Genomic DNA, 21,595 nt, shown 5'->3' on the forward strand with positions numbered 1-21,595 from the left:
CTAATTCAATTGATATCTTTTTCCTTATAGCTTTTTTGGACATTTGGAATTGCAACAAGGGTTTCAATTTGTTTTATATTCTCTCCTTAATCTTGCACTAAGGGATGTTATAGCCACAAACCGTCCTTGAGTTTTCTCTCCAAAGGGGTGTTGATAACCGAAGACAAGATCCGGAATATGTATACCACTTTCTGTCATAAATAATTAACCTAGGAAATCTAAGCTTGTTACAGCACCAAGGGATATGTTTTGGTTTGATATGTGGTAGTCCTATGCAAAACTGTATGAGGTATTTTTTCTTAGATAATTTGTGTATGCAAGTTTCAACCATTTTTGGGTTAGTCTACCTCAATATCATTGGCATGTCTAGATACTTAGTTATTCTACCTGAGTTTCCAGCATGCCGGGGAAAAAAAGGGACTCTGTGGTGACTAAAGAGAAAGGATGTTTTCTTCTGCAGCTGCTATCAGGTTACACATGTCCAAACCCATCCCACCCTCGTAAGCCCTCGAAGAGAGCAGGGCGTAGGTGTGGTTGTAGCACACGCTTTGCGGTATCTTCTTGTAGAAGACTGACCAGTGGTATGTTCCGCACACTGCCCTTTTTAGAAGCACCATCCTTTCAAAAAATAGTGTGACTTTCAGTTTCAGAAGGAAGTTAATTAGTTGAAACAAATGGAAGTTTTTTTTTTTTTTAAACATCTTTTATAGCCTGAATGAGTATACATTTTCGTACTCTGCAGAACCAAATGAGGACTACTAGGCTTATCCATCAGTTCAGAATACCCTTGAGAAATATAGCCCTAAACGTAAGATTCATGCCCACTGCCGTTATGAAGGTTTAAATTTTTTTCAGCAGCTAATTTGGGTATTCAACCTGCCTTCATGTGAGTTTTATTAAATTATTTAATTACTGAAGATTGATTTATTTCCCAAGCAGAGAGAGAATATATAACAGAGGGTATATAAAATATATGAGTTCAAAAAGATATAAAAGTTGATACTATTGAGTGATATTCTATTTCTCTGTGTCAGGAATTAAAATTTACCTGGAATAGTTGGTTCTCTTTTTAAAACGTTCTCAATACGCACTGGAGAAGATAGTCTGCGGTTTTCTTTAGTTTTTCTGATAACAGCTCTTTAGATCTAAACAGTTTTTCTTCATGTAAATCTTTTACTATGGGAAATTGAACCTAATTGTTTAATTTTTCTGTCCTGTGAATAAGATTTATCTGTTTAGTACTACTTTTTTAAAAAGCAATGATATATTTTAACTCCATTAGTATAGTCTTTGTTTTTCTTCTGTTTTATTATTTTTTTTTTCTCATGGGCCCTAGATTTTTATAACATCCATCTACTCTGGTTATTTTATAAACTTTTATCTATTTTCCCCTCTGAATCCTACTGTAAAATATTCTATTTCTAACCTATGGACAGATTCAAATAAATGATCAGGATAATCTAAAGATAGTAGATGGCATCATGACATTCTAGAAGAGGGGAAGCACTGGGATTAAGTCGGGATATACACCTGAGCTTGGCCACGTTCTTGTCATGTGACCTTGAGAAAGTTCTTTCTCTGAGCCTCCAGCACGATGGAGTTCACACTCCAGAGGGTGTCTGTGAGAATGAAGATAAAAGCGTAGCACCCAGCATGATGCCTGGTTTCTAGAGTGTGCTCCGTACATGTTAGTTTTCCTTTCTTTGTGTCCTTTGGTATCACGTTTCAAGACTAGGACATTAAAGTGCTGTTTAAGTATTATTCTCACCATAGCCCCTCTTCATACGTGATAGGCGTTCTGCACCAACTTCACTGTTTAAATTGAAGAACTGACCCCCAACTCACATCCCCTGATGCTGTCTCTGCTTTCACGTGTATTGCCACCCCGCTCGTCGTTAGACTGCATAGACCCACCTCAGTGGGGAACTTCTCCTAACTCTGCTGCTGTGCGACCCCTCTTCCCCACATCCGTAGGCTCCATAAGGCGCTCGGTCAGTTGCCCTCGGTCCATCTCTTCCCCGTCGCCATCCAGTGCGGACAACCGCCCCTTTTCTGCTCAACAGATGATATCAGCGTCCCGGCCGACTTCTGCGTCTCGGTCACAATCTTTAAACCGTGCTTCCTCCTACGTGAGGCCTCTGCCTCAGAGTAACGATGGCAGCTCTAACCCTCAGACGGTAAGTCATCTGTTTGCTCCGCCCAGGTTAGCGTGTACTCAGGATTTAGATGGCAGAGGGATTATCTTGGGGGAGGACAGATGGAACTTCAGATCCTTTCCAGAATTCAACTCATGGTCTCCTGGGATCTGGGTTATTCATCCTTCTTCGCCTGTAACTGAGTATGGACTCTTAAAAGGCGGACTTCTTTGTGTCACAGAACTTGAGGTTCAACACTGAGAACAGAATTTTATTTTTCATTCACTGATGGAGTAGGATAATTTTGTTGATAATCATCTGAGTAAATATGTGATTTTGCAGTGTACTGTGCAGTCTGTCTATAAATTTGGAGAAATTTGTTGTGTGGAAAATTTTCCTTTAATAGTAGGTTTAAAAAACCAAACCATTGGTAAATTTTCCTCAGAGCACTGACGGACACCACTGTTTGTAATGTTTTCTGTACATTAAATGAGCATACAGTACTAGTTATGTGTATATATAGTGTTCTCTCTTCAGCATAAATCCCAGAGGTTCAGTGTTGAGGAAGTCAATGTGTTCATTGCGTAGCCAGGCTTACTTGTAAATTCTCAAACAGATACCTCCATGTACCTTCACGTAGACCAGGGGCTTATTTACTTTGTTTATTTAATGTGGATGGTGCTTCCAAAAGGAAGAGTCTAAAAAATATAAGTGAATGAACTTTACTCGATAACAATGATTTTTTTTTTAAATCAAGAACTGCCTGAGGTATATGTAGAGAATGAAACTGACCAGAAAGTCTTTTTTAAACACTCATATCTTCATTTCAGTATTTTGAGCTACATGAAATCAGCTGTGTGGAAGTGTGAAAGACACTCTTGGGAAATCATATCCATTTAATTCTAAGAATTTAATGCTAAGAATAAATGTAAAAACATTATTTTCTTCCTTTTTCTATGTTATTATTTTTTCAATTAAAAGTGCATCATTTTTACCTAGAAATATCTTTCAGATTGTAGTGGCACAATGAAATAAGACCCCCTCCAAATATCTGTATTCTTTCAAATTTAAGAGTGAGTCTTTGCGGCAACTGAGAACAAAAGAACAAGAAGACGATCTAACAAGTCAGACCTTATTTGTTCTCAAGGACATGAAGATCCGGTTTCCAGGAAAATCAGATGCAGAATCACTACTTCTGATAAAAGATGTGAGTGTTCGATGTTTACAAAATCCCAAGGAGCTCGTGCCTTTTATTCTTCTTCTTAAAAATATTAAAATTTATTTCCCGATGACATTATTCTCAATGGCATAGTAAACTTAATTAATGTTCTTTCCAACCTCCACAAGCTTTAGAAAATACAGGAGTTATTTTAATTATTATGATTCATGAGCAGTGAGGTCACATTTATAATCAGCGATGCAAAATATCTTTTAGTGTATAGACCTATTTTAATGACGCGACTGCTTCATCAAGTGAGAATGATTAGTGTTAAATAATTATTGTTCTTAATGATTAAAGACATGTCAAGGTAAGCCTGCTTCTATTCAGATTTAGAAAGATCTAACATGGAATGAGATAATAAAGGAAATAAGGGGGCTCTGGGCATAAAGTGTCAATAATATTTGACTGTGACACCTTGCGTGGTTTTGGTCAGATTTTGAAATGGCTTATGTTGTGTGTGTTTTCTCGTCACACACACATTTGCACCACCCAGTGGAACGTTCTAAAACGGCAAGAGTCCTCAAATCCTCGTTAAAGTCAATGACTGACTTCTAATTTAGAAGGAAGGTCCACGGTACTCAGATACTTTTTGTGAAAGAGCGTTTCTTCACTCACGTTCTCCTTCTTCACTTAAGCATCTTTTTCAAATTGTCCTTCGTAGGTAACTCCTCAGTAATAGAATGTTGTTTTTAGTGGTTTCCCGTTTTGTTGTTTTTTTTTCCCTCCAGAGGAGAAGGCACCATCTAGTGGCCAGTTGTAGGATAAAAACCACAGGCATGCATTTGGCTTTTTCATTTTTTAGCATTACTTTAGACCTATCTAAAGCCCTGACTAGAAACAAAAAGAACAAGCAAACAATAATTAAAAACACTTTCCCAGTTAAATCGGTAACGGCACATTGTATTGTGTAATCACACTATCATTATAACCAAAACTCCCAAATATTATGCATTGTGTTTGTTATATATTTTTTAAAAAGAGAAAGAGTTTGTTTGCAAGTGAACTGCTTGCTTATTTTGTTTGCAAATGAACTGCTATTCGTTACACTGAGGGAAAAGGAAGGAAGATGAACATCAACTGCAAAGCATTATTATGATAGATAAATTTTTGTTTACATAATGTTATCTTATTTAAGTAAGGCCAGTGTCTTTGTACCAGACATTTTACTTACATTTCTTGGAGATACAGGTTATAAACTATCTTTTTCAATTAGGTAGAATAAAAATTAGGTAATCAGAGAGAAGAACTAATATTTGTGGCCACTGTGATTGTTCTATAAAGAACATGTATATAGGCTTATATAAATAATAAAATATATTCATAATTATGTAAGACATTAGATTGTTTATTATATGTTTACTATGTGTAGCAGACACTTTAATATATTTGTTATAGTGTATATTACTAGAATATACATTCAAAAATTTTGCAGATTTGCCCCCAAAACTCCCCAAAACAAGTGGATAATAGAATGCTAGTCATATATAGACTATCTTCTACTGTATTATTCAATATTTTATTATTATAAATGATGTTGTAAATACAGGTCTTGGAATTAAAATGAAAAATCTGTGTCTTGGGTTTCTTCCCAAACCTTATGTGCCTGAAGACGTTTGACTTTCATTTGTTAGCGATTGTGAGAAAGCTTGAAATTCAAATGTCTTCTTTACTTTATGTTCGAAATCTTTGCACATGTCTTTTTATAAACGTAGACATCGTTTATTGCAAGTAGTAGTATAATGCTTTAATTTCACAGATTAAGAAAATTGACTTCAGCTCCTTCTCTTGTCTTTTTTATTTGTTACTTTTGAGGAAAATTCTGGATTAAATTTCTTACTTTTTCTCCCCCAAAACAGATCATTGATAACTGGAAGTATCATAAAACAAAAGTGGCTTCGTATTGGCTCATAAAATTGGACTCTGTAAAACAACGAAAAGTGAGTAATGAGTGCCTCAGAACAGGTTTGCCCTTTCGGTCTATTAAGCCACGTGGAAAGCTAGGGTCATTAAGCTACATTCATAACCAAACCATATACATGCTCGTTTGTGCACTCATTTCCTCAGCAAATATTTATTGTGCGTTTACTATGTTTAAGGCACCATTTTAGGCTCTGAGGATAAACAAGTGAATTAAGAAAAATTCCATGGTCTCCTAAAGCTTACAGCCTAGTTCAGGTGTTAGAGAATAAATATATAATAGAATGTAAGTTAGTATTAAGTACTGTGTCAAACAATAAATCAGGATAAAATGATTGGGAGAAAGTGATCCAAATGAAATGAGAAAAATACTCTGCAGACGTCTGTAGGTGCAAAGCACTGGGCAGAGGGAAGAAAAGAAGCAGAAGCCCTGAGGCAGGAGTTAGCCTGATGTGCCCACGAGCCACAGAAGACAGCATTTATCTCCTCGTTCACAGGCTAGTTGGTTTGTGCTGCTCAGGAGTGAGTGATGTGGTGGTGACAGTTGAGGCTGGATAGATAAGCAGGGGTCAGATCACAACTTTCCAGGCCATGAAAAGTCTTTGCGTTTTATTCCAAGTGCTGGGGAGCCAGTGGAACACTTTGAGCAGAGGAGCTACCTAGTCTGGTTTATAATTTACAAGGACTGTGAGAGCTACTTCTGGAGAATAGAGTTGGGGGAGCGGGCATGGGACAGAAGAGAAGCAGAGACCAGCTAGAAGGTTTTTAGAGTAATCGAGGCAAAAGCTAAAGGTTGCTTAGCTAGAGTGGTGACCGCAGGGGTGGATGCTGGGGAAAGAGCGGGGCTTTGTTTCCCTGTGGTTGTGTTTTACTGTGATTTAGGTTCTGGGCATGCTGAGCCTGATGTACTGATTAGACATGCAGCTGAAGATGTCCAGCGTGTAGTTGTATATATGAGTTTTTTAGGGCAGGGGCTTTAGGTAAGGTTGTGGGTGGAGGTACAGAATTTAAGAGTCACGACGAGATTAAAACCTCGGGGCTAGATGAGATTACCTGGGGAGTAAGCGTGTTTAGAAAAGAGAAGAGGTTCAAGGACTGAACCCTGGGCCGCTTCCGTGTGCAGACATCAGAGAGATGGGGCAGGAGGATTAATCTAAGGGCACCGAGGAGGAGCAGTCAGTAAGGTGTGGGAAACCATGAGAACTGGGTGTGCTTGAAACCAAGTAAAGAAATGCTTTCGGGGATGGAGTGATCAACCGGCCAGCTGCCGCTGATAGGAGTTTGAGAGGAGCACCGGGCCCTGCCTGTTGTTTTTGGCAACAAACAGGGTAGTGGCTACCTGATCATAAGAAGTTCAGGGGAAGGGTGGGGAGTAAAACTTGAGTGGAGTAGGTTCAAGTTCAAAACTTGAGTGGGAAAAAAACATAGCTAGTACCGGCACTTTTTCAAGGAATTTTGCTACAGAGGGAAAGGGAACTGTGCTGATAGCTGGAGAGGGATGTGGGTTAAGGAATGACAAGGTGTGTTTTTTTTTTTTTTAAGATGAAGATATTTATAGTTGTTTGTTGCTGATGAGAATGATCTTGAAGAGAGGAATGGCACAGGAAAGAGAGGAGACAGAAAATCCTCCAGTGAGTCAGCTGGGGAGATCTGTCCCAACCAGGAGCATTTATTCTAGTAGGAGGGAAGGCAGAGTCTGTGGCTTTGTGGCGGGAAATGTAAGGTTTTCTCCTGATGGGCAGGGGTTTTGGAGATTTGAGGCGACAGTACAAGGTACATGATAGCTATCTCGGAGCAGGAGAGGGAGTGGCCAGCAGCCCGAGGGGCCCATCAGATGCACTGCAGCGTTATTTTGGGGAAGACATACTATTTTAATAGCTTTAGTGAAGTTGTATTCCTTAATAACATAAGTGACAGTAATAACGCCATCACTTCCCCTTTCCAGGGTTTATTACTAATAAGCTGAAAGTTGACTCTGATCAAATGATGACTTTGAAATTATGTACTTTCCTCTGAGTAAACTGAGCTCATACTGAGCATTAACTCATTCAACAAAGGACGACTTTGTGTCCTGCCACGTGCCAAACCCTGTGCTGATGCTCAGGACGGTGTAGCAAAGCTGGTAACAGACGTAGACTGAGACATACTGTAAGCCCGAATACCTGTTTGCCAGCTTGCTGACTGTGGCCTTGATTCATTAAAATAAGGACCTTTTATTAGAATTGTAACCCTGCATTTTTTCAAGTCCATGTACTTTTGTAATCTAGAAGACAGAAGAGTTTAGGTAAGTTGCTAATTAAAACAAAGTAGCCCAGAAACAAATTAAAGAATTTATAAGATATTGGGGTGATATAGCTCAGTGGTAGAGCGTGTGCTTGGCATGCATGAGGTCCTGGGTTCAATCCCCAGTGCCTCCATTAGGGGGAAAAATGAAATTAAAAAAAGCATACGTGATAAATGTGACATTTCAAATCAGTGGCGTAAGCATAATTTTTCTCCTGAATGATATGGAAACGATTGACTACCTGTTTGTAAGAAAATTAAGTGGGAGCCAGCCTTATCTCTCACCATAGGGAGCTATAAATTCCAGATAGACTACAGTTTATATGTAAAAAAAGAAAATACTGGAAGTTTAAAAAAAAATAGAAAGCTATGTTTATAATCTCAGAATGTGGAAACAGCTTCCTAAGAAAGACTTTGGTTTTAGAACCTAGAAATTGTAAATGAAAAGAATGACAGATTTGATTACATGCAAACGTAATGGCTGGCAAGTGACGTCTTAAACCAGGTTAAAAGGCAGAGGCGGTGAGGAGAATGGGTGTCAGGGGTGAGGGTGGGGGCAGATGTTGAGGAAGACAGAGGCTTGCGGCACATAAAACACAAGGTAGCACCTGTAAACCAGCGTGTCCTAAAAGTCGATCAGCAAAAGACAAACTATCCTGTAAATATTAATAAACAAAATGGTAAAGCATATAAAAAAGCCATGAAAAGACAATTTACGGATCTTCAAATAGCCGATTAACATGTAAATAGATCCTTGGCCACACTAATGATGAAGGAAGAGCAACTAAAAAGCATCATATTGGCAAAAATTAATGACATAATACCCAGGGATGGAACCAGTCTGGATAAAAGGCCCTAAATTATACTATTAGAGGGAGAATACATTGGATCAACTCTTTAGAAATAGTTTGTGGCATCCTTTAAAATTACAAAGGTTTCCAACCTTATGACTCAGCAAAACCACTTCCAGCATTCTGTCCTACTGAATGAGAGTCCGTATAGAACGTTTGTGTAAAAGATTTATGTGCGTGAACATTCATCGCACTGGTATTTATGAAAGCAAAACATTCAAAGCAGCTTAAAGGTCTGTCAGTAGGTTTATGGTTAAATAAATTATAGTACATCCGTACTATTCAGTTTTACAGTATTACATTGAATACTATTCTGGAACCATAGCTCTTAACCTGAGATACAGCACAAGATTATGATTTGTGACATAGAAAACATATGTACATTGGTAAAATTAGCTGAACTTTACTAACCATGAGTGAAAGATAGAAGCAAGAAGTTGCCACCAAGTGCGTGGTGTCTGGGAGACCATGCGTCCCTCACTCTCAGGTGTCCCTTTGCACGTCCCGGAGGCATTCTGGTTCAGAGTGATGAGCCAGCTAAGGGTGGTCCATATTGGCACCGAGGGAGCCTTCCAGACTTGGGTCGCCTTCATTTTTATCCTCTGTTAGTCACCCATGCAGCCCTTGTGACCAATCCATTCTCTCGCCAAGTGGAATAAAAATACCAGGTTTATTTGCTATGAGTGTTGTCCCACAGAACTTTCTGCAGTGACGGAAATGTTCTTTATCTGTGACGTCCAATACAGTGTTCACTGGCTGCATGTGGCCATTAAGTGAGACCTTGACGTGTGGCTATTGTGACTAAGGAGCTGAACTTTTAATTTTGATTAACTTAAATGTAAATAGCCAAAGGGTCTAGTGACTATCGCTTTGAACAGCGTGGATCTAGGCAGACCATGTGTAGCCTTCTAAGTCTGTTCTTAAATAAGAATCTTCCTGCTGAGAAATTCCATCAGAGCATTTGCAAAAACGTCCAGTAAGGTCAAGATTGCCTCAGATATCATAAAGAGAGAGCACCTTGTTGCCTTTTTCCTTTTCACATACCATCCGAAAAAGATACCAAGACAGTAAATTAAACAAACAAGGTACACGGTAATATGTGTTGTCTCATTTAGAATCACATGTGTGTGTGTACTATTTAAAAATATATATCTAGCATTAAAAATTTTCAAAAAAACTAAGTACCAAATTATTAAGATCGTTTATTTCTGGAGGGTAGACTCACTGAGCTAGAGGAAGGAGAGTGGTGATGTTTGATGTCATTTTTCATTTTGCTTTTGTATGTTTCTATTTTTTTTCCAGTTCACATAATCTTTTTAACAATGCGAGAATGACAAGGAGACGCAGGCATTTCTGTGGAGACTGTCTGGGTTCCCCCATAACCAGATGTTGTCTTTCCCTGTTCTAAGTCCTCACAGTGCTTCCCACTCAGTTGTACTTAAGATCTGACTTGAGATGTCTCTGTATTAATTCTTCCACCTCTTTAAAAGCTGGGGGCGTGTCTTACTCTGTAGTCCCCTATAGGAGGCTTTCTATAGACATTTGTTGTTGATTCAAATCTAGACTCCTTTATGAGCTCTGTCAACAGCAAGCTAGCGTCTTCTTTCTGCACCCTTGTTATTTTACTAGTGCTACGTGTTGATCAGCAACAAATTAAGACAATACTAGTCCGTCTTTTTACGTGTGATATGAGAAGGTGACATGATATTAAATGAAAGGGGCAATAATAGGTAGTGGAAAGAGGAACCAGACTAGTCACATGGGCTTGGGTTTGGTACCGCCTCTGCCCCTTTCTTGGAGCAGGTAGCTTCTCAGGACTTCCCTGAAATTTGCAACATTAAGTATTAGAAGGTTCTTGTGAGGAAGCGAGACATCACCTGGCAACGCGCTCAAGCCTTAGAGGGGGGTAAAATGCAGATTTTTTTTTTCCTTTTAAGGATCCTCATGCCAGGCTGTTTCTCAGATGTATTTTATTTTACTAAGAATTCTCCTTAAGTAGAATAATTTTCTGTAGAATAAGTAGACATGAGGTATAAAAAATTTTCTGTTGGGTTGTAACGTGTTGACCATTTGATTGACTGTCCCTTCAAAGCCCATGCTATTGCTTTATAAAGCTAGAAACTGCATCCAAGAAAACAAAAAGAAACCTAGAAATATGGGCCAGCTATAGAATGTAGAATTAGGTATTGAGTTACCCATTTAAAAGGCCAAGGAATTAAGTCGTTTAACTGATCTAGATGTGGATCCATCAGATCCATCCTTCTTTGGACTGGGATGGCAGTCAGCAGTCATTGGAAGGCTGTGGCAGTGCAGTCCCCTGGGAAGCAGATAAGACAGAATTAAAAGTGAGAGAGGTTTATAAGAGAAAACATCCAAGAAAGATAGAGGGGAGAGAGAGCGGGAGTGGGCAGGAAGAGAATGGAAGGCAGGAGGATTGGGGAGGAAGAGCTTCAGACTGTAATGAAGTTCTGAGAAAGGCCTGTCAGGCTGACGGGGAGCCCAGAGCAAAGACTGCTTGTAAGAGGGACCATCCTGGGCAGAAATAGCCCCTCTCTGGTATCCCAGCCATGCTCGGTCCGGGAGCAGTCTAGGGAGAAGCTAGGCTGGGCTTGATTGTTGTAACGGGTTCTGAATGTGGATGCTGTCGCCTAGCTCCACTCTTGGAAGCTGGGTGACTCAAGGGGCCTGTCTCCACGGCTGCCACAAAGGGTGTGGGTGGTGCACTTTAATCTGACCAACATTTATTGGTCGCCAGTTTTGTGCAAGCACTGCACTAGGCACTGTTGGGGACTGAGAGTTGTTCATTCATTTATTTATTTGCTCATTCACACATGCATCCAACAGTATTGCTTGAAGACTCTCATTTAAATCTCTGGACTCCGTCTGGAAACCATTGTTGAAAAATGTATATGACTTTCTCTGTTCCAGGACTCAAGCGTTTGCTAGTTGCTCATTAGAAGGTTGCACGACTCTAAGATCAGAGTGCTGCACGCACAAACTCTTCTGCATGCCTTATTTCAAATTTTCCTTAATGGGTGTAAAATTTAGAGGTCAGTAATGTAGGACTTACATACTGAAAAGAACGCTCACCAGGTGAAAAATGGGAACAGCTCATCTTACTTAATGTGCTGTGGTAACGCCACACTAGCATGACTGAGCTTTCTCCCAAGGGTGCAGTTGCTTTCCATAGTTTGTAAGGAATAATCATGAAGTGTGAAAACATTGCGGTGACGGTGGGCTGTGAAGAACGCCAAAATTTCTGAAAAGCTTATTCTCTGATGCGATATCTAGGCGTAAACTAAGATCGGAGAATGAAGAGAAACAAGTAGTGATGCTAAGGTTGTACTGTATTTGCATCTAGTTTAGGGTTCGAAGAGATCCTTGTTTATCAAGCATTTCTTCTCTCAATAGCAATTTCTTTGTAGTATCTACTGTAGTTGCCTCTGCATGCATTTTGATGTTATTTTCCATCTGGGCTGACACAGATGCTGTACATAGCTGTTCATTTTGCATCAGCAGAGATGCCTTTACCACATAGCTGCGACTGCTGCCTGCATCGTTATGTTAGTACAGCATGTAGTGATGTTAATGTTCTTTCTAAACCTCCCTCACCTCGTGCCATTATTTTAACTCAGGACCAACTGCTCTGCCATATGGAGTAGTTTGTCATTCAACATCTGTATGTTCTTGCAAAATATGAATTTGTCTGTGTGCGTTATGCTGTCAGATGTGCTGTATTTCATATGAAAAAGACAAATCTTTTCATTTTATTAATGCTTTCATTGACTGAATCTCCCATTTATTTTTTTGCCTTGGAGAGCTTAATGTCAGACAGGATGCTTTTAAAAGTCACAATGCCAGGAAACGGACACCCATATTCTATCAGTTGGCCTCGCTCGAGTCCACAAATCAACACAAAGGGCACCTTGCTGACCATTTGTTTTTGTGTTTCACAAAATATTCATCTGCCGTCCATTTACTTCTAACCCCAAAGCATCCAGAAATCCAAAATAGCCCTGCAAATAGAACTGACACTAATTTACCTCTTCCCGGTCTGATTTCTGGCCTTGCCTGCCTTCCTAAAAATTTACTCAGTCGGTGTTTTGCTAAAGGTGCAGGCACTGTCTCCGCACGTGTACAGTCTTTTAAGCAGCCTGGTCCTGATGGGCTCCACGTCCGTGACGGGGGGGGAGGGGCCTGGGCAGCCTGGCTTGTGCGCAGTGACCCCACGCATCCCCCAGCTATTACTTGACTAGAGACAAATCTGAATGTAAGAAGAGACCGTTCAGTTCTCTTCTAGGTTTTGCTTTTGGCACCAGGATAGGTCAAATTAATTGTGAGGCAGTGTTGGGGAGCAGTTAAGAGCACAGGTCTGGCTACACAGCCATCATTTACTAGCTGTGTGATCTTGAGTGAGTCACTTATCTGCCCTGTGCCTGAGTTTTCTCATCGTAAAATGAGATTGAAAATGTTTTCAAAACTAGTAAATTTGTCATTACCATTAGGCAGCAAAACCTAACCCACCTGAACTCATAGGAAGTATATTTGTCTATCTGTTGGTTTGAATAGTCACATGCTTTCCTGCAGAAATAGTGATGGATACGATTATGCAATCTAGCCTCAAGGTTTTTGGAAGGGGTTTATCGGCCAACTGACCATTTGTTTCGATCTCATATTTTTATTTTGAGGATTAAGTGAATTACTATATGTAAAAGTGAGGGGAACAGTGTTTGGTGCACAGCAAGCCCTCAGTAAGTGTTAGCTCTGATTTTTACCTGGTCTCCGTAGATTTCACTTTCTTGCAAGGAACGTTTTCGTTAAGACAGACACCTACCAAGTGCTATACCTACCTGGAGCCCTGGGGACACGGTGAGTTTATTACCAAGATGGGTATAGTTCCTCCCTTTATGTAGATAGCAATCTCCATTAATGAAACAGGAAGTTAAGTGGGATAATTATTAATAAGACAGAATTGAGCACTGAGGGGTCACACAGTAGTTTAGGGGCAGGTAAATGTCTCGCTGAAGAGGTGATGTTTGAAGTAAGACAGAGAAGTCCAGGTGGACAGGTTGAGGAGGACTGTTCCAGGCAGAGGAAAGAACCGACGGGAGGATTCAGAGGGGAGGTGGGGGATCTGGGCTCTTGCTACCTTTGTTTGTATGCCCTCGTGCCCTCCAAGTTATAGTTCTCTCTAACCCTCTCCTCTCCCTGGGACCAGAGCTTGCCTCCATGGGGAGATTCCTTAAAAAACTGAAGTGAAGGAGAATGTATGTTCCCAGGTGGGTGCTCTGGCAATGAAGGAGCAAGTTTCTGGGTTGCCCAGACCACGCTAGTCTCACAATCTGAGAAATCACTGCTCAGGCAGCGATGTTTGGTTTATCCATCTCCCGGTTGAAGGAAACATTAGGAGAGAAGCAGAAGTGTTCCCCACCCCTAACTCCCTGATTGCTTTCTGGGGTTGCTGCTTCAGTCACGCGTAGGCTAGTGTATTAGATCATCATGCTTTTAAAACTCCCTCTAAATTAAGAACAAAACACATACAGAGTAGTGGCCGAGAGGGTCTCCTCTAAGTGATGCGCCTGGTATCGTGCCAGGCATAGAGCAGGCAGCCAGGGTGTGGGAGTTGCCTTTCTCTTTGGTCCTCAAGCATCATAAGCATTTTACTGTACAGACGTCAAGTACAGTACAAGTACGAAAGTCAAAAAGGGATGAACCAACAGCCCATAATCTCAAAGGCTATCTCACTTTAAAGTTGAATAACTATTTAATAATAGAATATGAAATTAAGGTAGTGTTAAAAATCCCCAGTATTGTTAACATTTTGATATCATGTGTTATACAGAACTCATATTTATTCTTGAAATGAATTTATGAGTTATCTTTGCAACTTTTTAAATTCTTCCTGTGTTATGACTTTTGGCCTGTTGTTACTCATGAACACATAGAAAGTAGAAAGGAAAGTGAGAAGAGAAATGATTAAAACCGGTCATTTACTGCTAGGTTGATTCTTCTTCCACTTCAACCATGAGCCCTGTTTTCTACATTAAAAATTACAAAGGGTTAAGCTGTTAGCTCTACTGAAAATTATAAAAAAAGGAAAGGTATGAATGAATGCCTGACATGCAGATGATATCAGTATTATTGTGAATAATTCATATTATAATTTTCAAAATCCCTCTTAATTGTTAAGCTTCTGTTATCTGCAATAACGAGCTTTTCTGGGACAGTTCTTTTTCTCGCGTTGTTACAGGTTGCATCCTCTCTCCTCGTTCTCCTCCCCTGAGCCCGTGCACCCCCCACCCGCTCTAGGGTCGCGTTACTGTCCCCCCTTCACAGTGAGAGAAGCCGGAGCAGGAAGGGCCGCTCACAGTTCGCTGTGAGAGGCTGTAGTCGCTATTCTACAAATAAAATGTTTTTTTGGAAAATTTTTTTTTCCTAAGTTAATTTTTAAACAGATGTTTATTCTACATTTGCCTTCATCAGAGATAACTAATATCACTTAAAGATGGCTGTTTTAAAGAGAAACAGATGAAAACCTTATTTTGTTTGCTGCCAGTTCTCTATACGTTTGTGCCTGTTGAGTGAAATCGTACCTTCATTCAGCTTGTATGTTTGAACATCTTTCTCTTTTCACCTCTCGCTCTTGGATTTAGAAGCAGTTCCTTTAATTCGATAGATAAAATAAAAAGTGAAAAATCTACTGTGGTGAACTGAAAGTAGAATAACTATGTTTGTGGTATTTACTTTTTTTGGAGGGGGAGCGTTTCATTGGAAACACCTAAACTGCATAAATATGAAATACATGTTAATTTCAAAAGTAGCTTTTGGGGATTTACAAATTTTTAGAACCTGTAGGATTTCAGTTGTCCAGAGTTAGGGGTAATTGTAGGTCTTGTTTCATGATACTTTCTCATTATTGGTCTGTACGTGACCTGCTTTCATGCAGTTAGTGTTTTTAAGTTGTCATACGCTCGTGTGCGCAGCCAAAACGGGGATGTTGGGCAGTAAGCTAGTGCGTAATCAAATGCCTCCCTTCCTTCCGCCTGGCCCTCCACGTCTCAGGCCACCGTTTTCTTGATTTCAGTATTCACCAGTGCCTTGCTTGCTTCCTTTATATATTCTTATTATAGCTATGTGTATTCCCTGTAAGTATTTTCAAAATGTAGTTGTTTTTACTTCTGTTAAAGGGCTTCACACTGTATAAAATTGCTGGTATGGTTTTTAAGCTCACCATTGTACAACTCAGATGCTCTGTGTTGTTGTACGTCCTTTTACTTCGTTCGTTTTGCCTGCTCTGTGAAAGTGCAGGGGGATGAGTACAGCGCTGTTTATTATTCACTCTTCCACTGATGGGGAGTTAGGCTGTTTCCACGTGTTTACATTTGTGAACAGTTGTTTGAACATTCTTGTACGTGGCTCTTGTTTTTAACTTATGAGTGTGTGCCTCTTAGGAATAAAATGGTAGGGTCACAGCGTATATGAATTTTCAACTTTAGGAGATAAGGCCAAGCTATTTTCCAGAACAACGGCACCAATTTGCACTCCTGCCAGCAGTGTCTGGGAGACCCTGTGGAGCCATATTCTTCAGTTCTTGGTGTTGTGTGACTTTTAATTTTTGTCAGTTAAGTGATAGAAAATGATGTCTTACTATGGTCTTAATTTTTGTTCTTTATGTTTATTGAGCATATTTATTTCCTCTTTTATGAAATTCCTGCTCATGTATTTTTGTCCATTTTTTCTACTAATTTGTTGGTATATATATATTAACAGTTGGTTAAGCATTCATTACGTATTCTTGGTTCTAATCTTTTGTCAGATGTATATGTTTTGAATGTATTTTCCCTGTTTGTAACATGATCTTTTATTTTCTTTGAGGTATATTTTGACGGCCAGAAGTTCTTAATTTTACTATAATCAAAATCTATTAATCATTTTTTGGTCCATATTTTTTGTTACTTATGTAATCGTTTTCTAACTCAGGTCTAAAAGATATTCACTAATACTTTCCACTAAGATATTTAATGGTTTATTTTTTAAACTTAAAACCTTAATCCCTCTAGAGATGATTTTTTTAATTGAACACAGTGAGGATTCAATTTCATCTATTTTTCATAAACATTACTATTTAAAAATCTACCATTATGGAATTAAATTAAATTTAACTTAATTTTAAATGTAATCTCTTCTTACTCCAATGGTTAGACTTGCCACCTATGTCATGTACCAGTTTCATAAATACTGGATCTATTTATGGACTTTTTATTCTGTGCTGTTGTTTACTGAATTGTGAGTGTGTGTGAGTATGTGTGTTCATCTTTGGATTATACACATTCATCTCTGAATTTCAGACATACACATATACACCTAGATTTTGAAATGCTTTGATTTTTCCGCTAGGTTTTGGACATAGTCAAAACAAGTATCCGTACAGTTCTTCCACGCATCTGGAAGGTACCTGATGTTGAGGAAGTAAGTTTATATCGGATTTTCAACCGAGTTTTTAATCGCTTACTCTGGAGTCGTGGCCAAGGACTGTGGAACTGTTTCTGTGATTCAAGGTAAGTTCTAAGTTATCTTTTAATATTTTCCTTTTTAATGCTTTACTACTTAGTTAAAAAGGTAGCCCAATGAAGTGGTTGAATTTCTTTAATCTCTTAAAATACAGATTTGTAGCTGCATGGAATTGTTAGTACCCAACTATAATTTACAGCAGGGAAGCTGACGTAGATGAGATGGTGGATGTGAACACAACAGCACCTCACTAATTTGAATTCAGTGGAGAGAACGTAGTCTTAATTAACGAAAAATGTCCCTTACAAACCAGGGTCCTTTCGGTTCTGCTCGTGCCTTTTGTGTAGCAGACTTCCAAAATCAGGGCTCCACTCCTGCCCCTCTCCAGAATGCCAGTCCTGTCAAAGCTGTTGTGACCCACTGTCATTTTAGCTTCAGGATCCCTAGAACCAAACACCCCATATCTCCCTTCTATTCAGAAATGGCTTCCCTTCGGACTTGCCCCCACCCCACTCTTACTCTCCCAGTCTCAGGAGCATCTCTGTCTTTTTTCTCCTGCACTGTCTTTACTTAGTCATTTGCTAAATCTTGTTAATTTTTCTATCACATTCCCACTGTGGCTACTCTAGATTGCTTTTCATTGCTCTTAACAATTATTAAGTATTTACTACTGTGTTAAGCACTTTTGGAGATACAAAGTTAAATCTGAGACAGATCCTGCCTTCAGGAAACTTAAAAATAATAGCTCACGCTATAATGCTTACTCTGTGCCAGGCATCATTCTAAGTACTGTACGTACTTTGAATGATTTAGTCCTGATAGCAGCACTTTGAAGCAGGTTCTCTGACTATCTCCATTTTATAGGTAAGGAAACTGAGGCACAGAGTAGGTGCTAAGGACTTAGCATAACTGAGATTTGGACTCAAGGAGCCTGGCCCCAGACTTCATGCTCTCAACCATGAAACTCTGTTGTCTCTAATAGACAAAATAAGATACATACAAAGTAATGATTGTAAAAGAGACACAGATAAGGTATTACAGGATTTCAGATAAGGGGACCCTTTTAGGTAGAAGGTCTAAGTGAAGTTAATAGATTCCTAGGCACGTTTGCCTCCAATGTTTTGCTTCCGTTATCCATCCAACTGTCAGAGTCTTTTGCTAAAATCTGTAGTAATTCCCTCATTTATCATTAAAGTCTAGACATCTTGTCTAGAGATACAGGACTCTCTAACATGCAGGCTCCGTCTTATTTCTCCAGTCCTCTTCCTCATTACTCTCCTACTTAAACTGTGCTCCAGAAAAATGAATTTGTTACTTTTCAGATATCTTAAAAAAATGTGTCCTTTTATTCCTCTGAACTGTTACTGTCCCTGAGTGTCTGACTGCCCGGCCTTCTGCGACCCCATTTCTTCCATCTCCTCTGTATTGTTTAATTCCTCTGTAAAGACCCAGACTATACCGTTTTTTTTTTTTTTAAGACTTTAACAGACTCTTCTAGTCCAAAATGATCTCTGAATGTTCTCCATTTAAATACCCTAGTCACCCAGTACTGAACCATTTATACGGTTTGCAGACTTACTCTCAACACCACAATCTTCCTCAGCTGGCGTTCACCAAAGGGAGAATTCATAAGGTTCTCTGGGTTGTGATGAAATCTAAGAATAATCTTGACTACAAACTCCAGAGACTTAAGTGAAACATTTGAACTGTGCTCCGTGGCTCTGAGTTGATGGCTGTCTGTAGAAGTTCTTGCAAATTGGAATTTTTTTTCTTCTGTTTGTTGATCCGTCGCTTGGAATGCTGTGTATGAATTTGAGCTACTCCCACCGATAGGAGGGAGGGAGATAGTCTGCTAATGAAATTGATGCCGGTGGCTTTGGGTCCATCTGTGAGATCATCTCCAGTGCCACACCCTAAAAATGCCCATAAAGTGGTTCCTTCTTTGCCTCTAGGGCTCCACTTCCTTGAACTATTTTGGTGATTAACTCTAACTTGACTGAGATCCTTTTTCTCCCGTACCTGGCGCACAACTTCCCCCAGATTTCTCTGGTGGCATCTGTTACATCTAGTAATGATCATGAAAGTACATCACATTTATTGAAAAGTTACTAAGTGTCTGATCCTGTTTCACATGGTAAATATTCTTATAATTACCACTATAATATTTTGAGTAAAGTATTATAATTCTTATTCTATAGATGAGGAAATTGAAGCATAAAGAAAGTATGCAACTTGCCCAAGTTCTCATAGTAACTAAGTGAGCCTGAATTTAAACCAAGGTTGTCTGCATCAGGAGCCCAAGCCTTTAACCCTGTGCTTTGTTCACTCCTCCCAAAGCGGTACTGCCAGGGGTCGCCAAGCTTGCCTGACTGCAAGCCCCACAGCCAAATCCCCGGCCGGCTGAGCCTGGGCAGAAGGAGTGGGAATAGCTTTGAGTCCAACCTGACCTCCATTCTCCATCTATTTGTTTAAACACTTGGTAGATGGTAGAGATGAGTTTAACACCAGCTTTTATTTTGCAGCTTTACAAATGACATCTTCCTCAATTTAATGAAGTCACTTAGCGTTATGTGTGTTTGATTGGCACTTTGGACCCAGAATACGTCTACTTGTTCTTTGAATCATATGCAGTCAATGTATGCCCCCTTTAACCTTTGATCTAAGTGCCTATAGTCTAGGTAAAAATCCACTCTTAGCTCGGTTCTAAAGGAGTGATTTTAATAAAAGATGCAGCTGTCTTTCACAATTATGTGTAAAAATCTTGGAAAAAAATATTATCTAAATAACTCACCTTGATTCCTGCCTCTGGCTGTCAACATCCCAATCATAAAACAAAACGAATAAACCGTTCCCTGTCCACCTCCAAAAACGTCAAAGAGTATCGTAGATGTTTGTGGCAGGCTTTCCTAGACTTGGCCCGGGGCTTTCCTGGTGCCTCACGTAGAAGGCACCCTCAGCCCCCTCTCTCCTGCCCTTCCGGGCTGCTGAAGCCCATGCTCCGTGAGCCCTGTCCCGTGCCGCTCCTGGGGGTGTCAGTCACGATGGCGCCCCGCATCTGAGCGTGCTGTCTCCCAGGGAATAGCTCTTGGAATTTTCATGAATAAAATTATCCACCATGCTTTACTGAGACAGGGAAAGTCTAGGTGCTGTGGGCCTCATACTCAGGTCACAGAGCTAAGGAAAGGTGACCAAGGCAAGTAACAGTGGAGCTGAGACTTGCAGGAAGAGGAAGAAGGAGAGGTTGCCCAGGGAAGTAAAGAGGAACAGGTAGGGGTGGCACCGGAGAAGGAACGTACGGTTTGGAAAAGCCCTCTGTCCACTCAGAATCCTGGTATGTAGACCCCCAAAGAAAAGAATCTAGTTCGGACCCTTTAACTAAAGACGTTTTCCTGTGGAGGTTTGTCACAGAAAAGCTTTTCTAACAGAGTCGTAGGCAGAGAAGAAATTGTAGGGAGTGCTCCGAGGCAGCAGTCCGCTTCCAGGCTGAATCACATGCCTGCTTGAAAACGTGTGCATAACAGACAGATGACGTTCAATGATGCGCACCTTGCTTTCTTCATCTCACGTTCAGCTGGACGTGTCATTGTTGGTACTTTTCTGCTCATTAATCTTTCGGTTGCTGATGCCCAGTGAGGATAGTCCACGTGTGTTTTCACTTCCCTTTCTGCTGCTTGGCTCTGGGCCACTCCGTCATCCGTTGGAACTACCAGCCCAGGAGAAAGAAGTGACTCAGTTTCACTCTTCAGAGAGCTGCTTTCTTAAATATTTTGACGAGAAAGGAGGTGAAAATGACTGGATTACTGGATAATATGAGGCTTTTGGAGTCTCTGGGTTTTATTAGTCATTCCCCTTTGTTACCAGAGGCATTCTGTATTATGTATCTTATTGTTACCTTATTAGAAAATGTCACTGAAAGTAATTCCCTTTCGTATTTCTGAGATTAGAGAGTGCCAGAGGGAACTTCTAACCGTTTAATTTTTCTTTTTGAATTCATGGATTTTGGCCCTCCCGTTTCCTTGGAATTTAGATTCAGAAAGGCACTGGTATCTTTAATCATTTCTCCATCCTTTCGCCTTCTTAAAAAATGTTGTGTCAGTGTTGAAAATTGATACTGTAGTGTTCTCGAGACATTTCACACTCAGCTGTGCTAGGCAGTGGGTAGGAGGTGGCAGACACAGTTCTAATACACTCGGTTTGAATGATGAGTTTCCTTTGTGCAGAGGGGGTGCCATTAGCCTCGCACCAAATGAAGCAAGTCCTGTCCATGTTCTTGTTTCTTTCTGAGTGGTTCTGGTGTGCTGACACCTTAAACATAGGTTAATGGAGTCGAGTGTGGTCTTTGGCCCGTGGTGGTGAACATACACACCAAAATTAGGCAGAGGACCTTGATTCATATGTTTATTTTAAATAGTGAAGGGGCAATGAGAGAATAAGAAACCAAAGCTGCTCATTTTAAAACTCACATATTACTCAGAATGTTACATCAAATTGAAGTGTTATAGAAGAAGGGCCTATGTCTTTCTTCCATTTTATTTGCTCTTTCTTTACTTTGATGCTCCAAGTTAGGAAAAGAAAAATTACCATGATGTGAATGACTCAATAGTGGGTCTATCAAATGGCTCCGAGTATCAAAAGATAAATATATCCAGATTAATAGGGGAAGGTGATGATGGAGG

The 21,595-nt window shown here is 40.0% G+C and overlaps 1 protein-coding gene and 1 non-coding gene across 7 annotated transcripts in view; both read left to right on the forward strand.

Moving 5' to 3' along the window:
* TTLL7 (tubulin tyrosine ligase like 7) overlaps positions 1 to 21,595 on the forward strand; it is a 127,297-nt gene that overhangs the window by 88,833 nt on the left and 16,869 nt on the right. For all 6 annotated transcript variants that reach the window (XM_074376143.1, XM_074376147.1, XM_074376144.1 and 3 more), the window contains 4 exons: positions 1,975 to 2,177; positions 3,208 to 3,342; positions 5,214 to 5,294; positions 16,806 to 16,966. In XM_074376143.1, the coding sequence (XP_074232244.1) occupies positions 1,975 to 2,177; positions 3,208 to 3,342; positions 5,214 to 5,294; positions 16,806 to 16,966 (580 nt within the window). The remainder of the gene's footprint in view (positions 1 to 1,974; positions 2,178 to 3,207; positions 3,343 to 5,213; positions 5,295 to 16,805; positions 16,967 to 21,595) is intronic.
* On the forward strand, positions 7,620 to 7,691 carry TRNAA-GGC (transfer RNA alanine (anticodon GGC)). The gene has a single exon. It is a non-coding gene; the product is annotated as a tRNA-Ala (tRNA).

This window comes from Camelus bactrianus, chromosome 13 (assembly GCF_048773025.1).
Source record: "Camelus bactrianus isolate YW-2024 breed Bactrian camel chromosome 13, ASM4877302v1, whole genome shotgun sequence".
NCBI classification, from domain to species: Eukaryota; Metazoa; Chordata; class Mammalia; order Artiodactyla; family Camelidae; genus Camelus; species Camelus bactrianus.